Genomic DNA, 6,381 nt, shown 5'->3' on the forward strand with positions numbered 1-6,381 from the left:
AAGTCGCGCTCGTGTGTGTGAGACGCGGGAGCTGATGGCAGGGGGCGGTGGATATTTGTGGCGGTCAATGTGGATACTGTGTATGAGTTCTTCTGTGTCATCACGTTCTATTAGTTCTACAGCTTCAGTTTTCGGAACTTTCACGCTTAGTAACACATACAGCTGTTCCCTCACCACAGTGCAACAGTGAAAAGGGACCACTTTCAAACAGTGTCGCGTTCCGAACGTTGTTCAAGCGACATACAACAACGCTTAAAAATATTGCGGTATTTTAAAAATTCATATCATAACAAAAATAAACACTGGTATTCGGTATGAACCGGTATACCGCCCAACGCTAGTGCATTGGTACATTAAGTTTGCTTTTTCAACATTTAGATATCCCAATCTTTATGATTTTCTCTTCCATATTTTCCTTTTATTTGCCATAATAATGTTTCTTTGTTACTGATGTTTGTTCTTCCACCAACCAACAAGTTTCCTGCATTAAAATACTTATGCTGTAATTAGTTTAGTAGTACACGAGTTACAGCCTCATAACTCAATGACACACTCACCTACGTCCTTTCTCTTGTCCTTAGGTTACCAAGTATTCAATCCCAGGGTCAACCCTTTTTTCTATTATGTGCAAATAAACCTTTCACAGCCTTCATGTCAGATGGAAAGCATAATGTTTTGCCTTTAATTTGAATAAGAGTATAAATAACAGCAGGGCAGTCTGCTTACACTGTTGAAGGCCAGTTTGATGTTTCCTGCATCCAGTGTGGTGGCGCGTTTATCTGAGCTGATCACTGAGCCAAACTCCTCGAAGCCCGTGTTGATCTCCACCAGTAAGCCCTTATCCTGCACAAACACACACACACACATTTCATCAAGGGCTTCAGCACTGATCTGATGTGAAACACTGACGTCACAGTCTCTCACTCACCTTCAGGATGTCTTTAATGATTCTCTTCTCATCATGATAACGAGCTTTCAGATCCTCCACGTAAAACTTGAATAAGTCCAGAGGGGTGGAGCCTAAAAAAAATATATATACACAAAGCATAACACGACTGAGCAACTTTTTACAATAAAAACACCAATATTTTAAAGCAACTCATCATAATTATGATATACAATAAACAACTATTCTGCTAAGTAATGTAGACTTAATCATAGGATAATATATTTAAGTGCTGACGTATCAAAGTCATGTGGAGTTCAGAGAGTGTACTGGTGAAATGGAGACAGCATCAGAAATGAGGACAGGACCCTTTTACATGTATTATTCATCAGCATCAAAGCCTGCCACGCTCTGAGTGTTTGTGCGAGAGAGAGAGAGAGAGAGAGAGAGAGAGAGAGAGACCTGGCTGGCCCAGCATGTTGTTGAAGCGGATATCGGCACTGACGGTTGGGTACATCTCCATCCAGGCAGACATGGAGTGCAGCTGCCCATGATCGTGAAGCTCATCCAGGAATTTCTGAAAAACACACACAACGCTTCACAAACATGCCAGTGCTCTTGTCCTTTACTCCTCAGTCAGTTCGGTTTAGCAGTCCTCATGTTCTCAGAGAGCAAAGCATTAACATCGGTAATGTTTTTAGCAAGCCACTGGTTATAAAAAATAACATGTGCTTAGTTTGCTTTGGTAAGATTTTCAGTGTTTCAAAATTGCAAACAATTGCACTCTAATATTTGTAATTTGATCCAAACCAGTCTGCAACGGTGTCAGTAGATAATAACATGGGAGGTTTAAAAGGATAGTTCACCCAAAAATGAAAATTCTGTCATTAATTACTGACCCTCATGTGGTTCCAAACCCGTAAGACCTTCGTTCATCTTCAGAACACAAACTAAGATATTTTTGATGAAATCCAAGAGCTTTCTGACCCTGCAAAGACAGCAAGGGTCCTAACATTATCAAGGTCCAGAAATGTAGCAAGGACATCGGTAAAATAATCCATGTGACATCAGGGGTTCAACCGTAATTTTACAAATCTACGAGAATACTTTTTGTGCAGAAAAGAAAAAAAAATAACGACTTTATTCAACAGTTCGTCTCCTCCGCATCACCCTGTAGTGCCATTTTGGAGAGTATACACTGAATGTAAATTGCGTATGCTATTCTGTGTCAGCTGTGTCACGCGGATACGCGGTTTATGTTCAAATCAAAGCGTAAACGACGTAAACAGCGTGTCCGCGTGGCACATCTGACACGGGTCTTACGGGTTTGGAACAACATGAGTGTGAGTAATTAATGACAATTTTCATTTTTGGGTGAACTATCCCTTTAAATAGTAAATTTCCAAATGTGTGGTTGACACAATTTAGAGTCAGTTGTTGTATGCAGTTTGAACCCATATTATTGATTCATTGCCAATTATCAATAATTCTCAATAAATTGCCTTAAACATGCCAGTGATGTTTCATTTATTTATTTAATTTAGGGATGCACCGAATGTTCGGCAACCGAAATAAGCAATGTATTCTGACAGCGCTGCACGAGCTCGCGGCGCCAGGGTTCAAAGTCCAAAGCATGAGGAAAATCTGTGCTGAAATGTGTTACTCGTCAGTTGCTCAGTAACATTTTTGTGATTTTTTTTAAAGGCATGTGACAATGTGATACGTGCAACAAATATCTCCCCAAATTCGTAATGAGAATCATTTATAAATCTGCATGCTGTTGTCAACAAAAAGAAGCACTGAGATCTTCCTGTGGGATTCTGCCAAAATAAAAGCAGAGAAAAGCAAGAACTCCATCGACATTCATAAATGATAGTATTGTAATTTTACTGTTGTTCTGTAAAATAAAATAAAAAAGACAATAATAATGATAATAATTACCCTTCAACAACTCTATTAATACATTTATTATAACATTCACACATAGTGTTCAAATTGGGATCTGTAATATTTTCTAATGTTTTAAAAGAATTCTCTTCTGCTCAGAAAGGCTGCCTTTATTTGTACAGTAAAAAATACATGCCTGATTCAAGTCTCAAAAATGGCCAAAAAATATTATTATACTAACTTATTAATTTTAAGATAAATTGTGCTTTGTTGGTATAATGTCTGATAGAATGTAAAAAAAAATGTTCAGTGTTAAGTAAATATTTTTAAATTATGCTTTGTAATTGATTTTTTATTTGAAAAGCAGGACAAAACAGTAAAAAGCACATTTTGGCTATTTAATTTATGCAGTAATAAGCCTACAAAATAGGCCTACATGGGGGAAAAAATGTGAAAAACCGTGTTCGGTATTCGGCCTTCAGCCCAGTGTTTAATTTTGTTCGGCTTCAGCCAAGAATTTTCATTTCGGTGCATCCCTAATTTAATTATTAATTTATTTCATTCTGGCTTCCTCTCTGCACAATGCTCTGCAGTACCCTAAACTCGGTCAAACAGATCATCTGTCATCACAGACATCAGCTGATATTCCAGCATCAAGTTCCAATTAATCAAGGTGAGAGTTTTTCATATTAGAAAGCTGGACATGTGATGCAGCGGACAAACCAGGACAGAGTCTCGTGTGTGTGTGTGTGTGTGAGTGTGCGTGCGTGCGTGCGTGCGAGCGAGCGTGCGTGCGTGAGTGAGTGAGTGTGTCACCTGGAAAGCCTCTCTGTTCTTGCGCTGTCTGCGTCTCTCCCGCAGCAGAGTTTTCTGTTTCTCTTCCTCCTCCTCTTTCTCGAGAGCACGGATGTGTTCCTCAAAACAGATCAGAGCATCTTCCTTGTCCATGTCTAACGCACACACAGACACAAAGATAAAAGCTTCCTCTATATCAAACACACTCGCTCTCATTATGCGGGTTAAAAGCATCATCGTGTGGAGGTGGCAGTACAGTGTGTGTGTGTGTGTTCATACTCTGTAGCTCCTCATCTTCAGCAAAGGTGGGGTTATCCAGTAGGTACTGCTGTGCCTCAGACCACGTAGTTCTGTACGTCACATTGGCCATATTGTCCAAAATGTTCTTCAGAGCTTCCCAGTTCCTCTTCCTCAGCTGCTTGGCTTGTTCCTGATAGAAAGCTTCGAGTTAGGATCATGTAAAATTAGACTGCAGACAGGACAAAAACTATATATACAGGGAGGGCTTTTAAACATTTTTTTTGATGAACAAAAAGTAAAGCATAAAGATACAACTCCAAATTCTGAGTAGATGATCTATGTTTGAAGTTTTTGTTTAACACACTACCGGTCAAAAGTTTGGGATCAGAAATATGCTGATTTATTATCAGTGCTGGAAACTTTTGTGCTGCTTTATATTTTTTTGGAACCTGTGATAATTTGTTTCAGGATTCTTTGATGAATAAAAAGTTAAAAAGAAGAGCATTTATTTAAAATAGAAATCTTTTCTAACAATATACATACAGTTTTTATTCTTTCTTTTTTGAAAGAAATGAAAACTTTTATTCAGCAAGGATGTGTTACATTGATAAGTGATAGCAAATATTTAGCTTGTTAGAAAAGATTTATATTTTGAATAAATGCTTTTCTTTTTAACTTTTTATTCATCAAAGAATCCTGAAAAAATTATTGCAGTTTCCAAAAGAATATTTGGCAACAACATTGATAATTCTAATAATAAATCAGCATATTAGAATGATTTCTGAAGGATCATGCGACACTTTATACTGGAGTAATGGCTAATGGAAATTCAGCTTTGCATCACAGAAATAAATTATATTTTAAAGGATATTAAAATAGAACCCATTATTTTATATTGTAATAACATTTTGCAAGATTACTGTTTTATTCTGTATTTTTGATCAAATAAATGCAGCCTTGATGAGCAGAAGAGACTTCTTTAAAAAAACATTACAAGTCTTACTGATCCCAAATGTTTGACCGGTAGTGTATATACATAAAAATCGAGCTGACTTTAAGCGCATGAAGAATATTTGCACTGTTTATAAATGCCATTATTTTCTTGACAATTAAGCACATTTTCCAGAGTTTTCATGATGCAAACACACTCACATATAAAGGCACTATTGATTGTATCAGGAGGTTTAAGCACAAATCAAGTGAATTTTAAATTAAATGCAACAAAAAAAATATTTTTGATTATATTAGTGGTTGGCAAATATAAACAGCCTACTGTTCAACTAATGAGTTATATTACTTGGAAGAATTATTTACTGATCTATTTTCTTCTAATAAACGGAATTACTTCTTGACAATGTTTATTGCAGTTGCTAAAGTTTTTTAATTATAATAAGCCACTGTGTGTTAGTGATTTTTTACAATGCGTCACACCTAACAACATCCCTTAATCACTGTAATGCACAGCCACATCTGGTTTATTGCTTTATAATTAGCGTTTGCATATTAAAATGCATCCAAATGAAAGTGATATCAGCATTTAAACTGTTTAATAGAAAAAACTAATTAGCAGGCTATTAGATTATCACTGCTCTCTCTTCTACAGTAATAAACAGAATCAGCCAATCAAACCTTCTCTTTCTTTGCTAAATAAAACAGCACATCTTCGTAGATCTCCAGCCGGTCTCTCTCGGGGACACATGACCACACTTCCTGATCGCCAAACATCTGCTCCGCTTTCCTGCACAAGACAAGACAACTTACTCACAAACAACCACTGCTTAAAGAACAACAACTTTTGCCGTAATATTTAATAAAGCATGAGTTCATCCATGTGAATGAACGTTGCTGCAGGTCATAAGCTAGTCAGTAGGGGGCAGTGATATTGCAGGATATTAACGTCACAGAACTAGTAATTAATAACAGTCTCTCTGAGACCGTATGACACAGTGCAGACAGGGACTCACGACAAACAACACTGTTATATACAGGTGAGATTTACACCAATAACATCATTTAACCTCCCAAAAAGTCACCATGAGAACACTGCTGATGTGATTTTACTCAATGACAGACAAAGAGAGCTGAAAAGTCATTAACCTTGTTTATAGTAATACTGGATTAAAAACGAGAGTGGTGCTTGTGCATGCAAATCTGAAGTGAGGGTGATTGCCAGGGCATTTCTATGCAGTTGCTAAGGTGTTCTGAGTATTTTTTTTAGTGTGTTGCTATACAGTTGCTAGGCTTTTCAAATCTCCAACCCAAAATACAAGGTCTACACTGTGATGTCGAGTGAGCATTGAATAATGTTGTCATCAAAACGGCTTAAAAAACCCACTTGTATCGTGTGGTTGAGGTCATCTTCTCGTGGTTCTCCAGGAAGCGCTGGAAAGTCTCTTTAGACTCCTTGTATTTGATTCTGGCTTCTTCCTTTTCCTCTTTCTCTGTCTGGACTTTATAAGCATTGAACGCTTGTTTCTTTTCACTCAGCTTAGGCAGAGCACTGCACACACACACACACACACACACACACACACACACACACACACACACACACACACACACACACACACACA

The 6,381-nt window shown here is 37.5% G+C and overlaps 1 protein-coding gene across 1 annotated transcript in view; it reads right to left on the minus strand.

Annotated features, from left to right (window-relative positions):
* The window catches only part of LOC107657358 (pre-mRNA-processing factor 40 homolog A-like), a 43,816-nt gene that overhangs the window by 16,308 nt on the left and 21,127 nt on the right, over positions 1-6,381 (minus strand). The window contains exons 15-21 of the mRNA XM_016445401.1: positions 6,144-6,308; positions 5,438-5,546; positions 3,848-3,998; positions 3,590-3,723; positions 1,349-1,463; positions 929-1,020; positions 727-843 (exon numbers count right to left, since the gene is read on the minus strand). Coding sequence (XP_016300887.1) covers positions 727-843; positions 929-1,020; positions 1,349-1,463; positions 3,590-3,723; positions 3,848-3,998; positions 5,438-5,546; positions 6,144-6,308 — 883 coding nt within the window. The remainder of the gene's footprint in view (positions 1-726; positions 844-928; positions 1,021-1,348; positions 1,464-3,589; positions 3,724-3,847; positions 3,999-5,437; positions 5,547-6,143; positions 6,309-6,381) is intronic.

Source organism: Sinocyclocheilus anshuiensis, unplaced genomic scaffold (genome assembly GCF_001515605.1).
Source record: "Sinocyclocheilus anshuiensis isolate Anshui unplaced genomic scaffold, SAMN03320099.WGS_v1.1 scaffold355, whole genome shotgun sequence".
NCBI lineage: Eukaryota > Metazoa > Chordata > Actinopteri > Cypriniformes > Cyprinidae > Sinocyclocheilus > Sinocyclocheilus anshuiensis.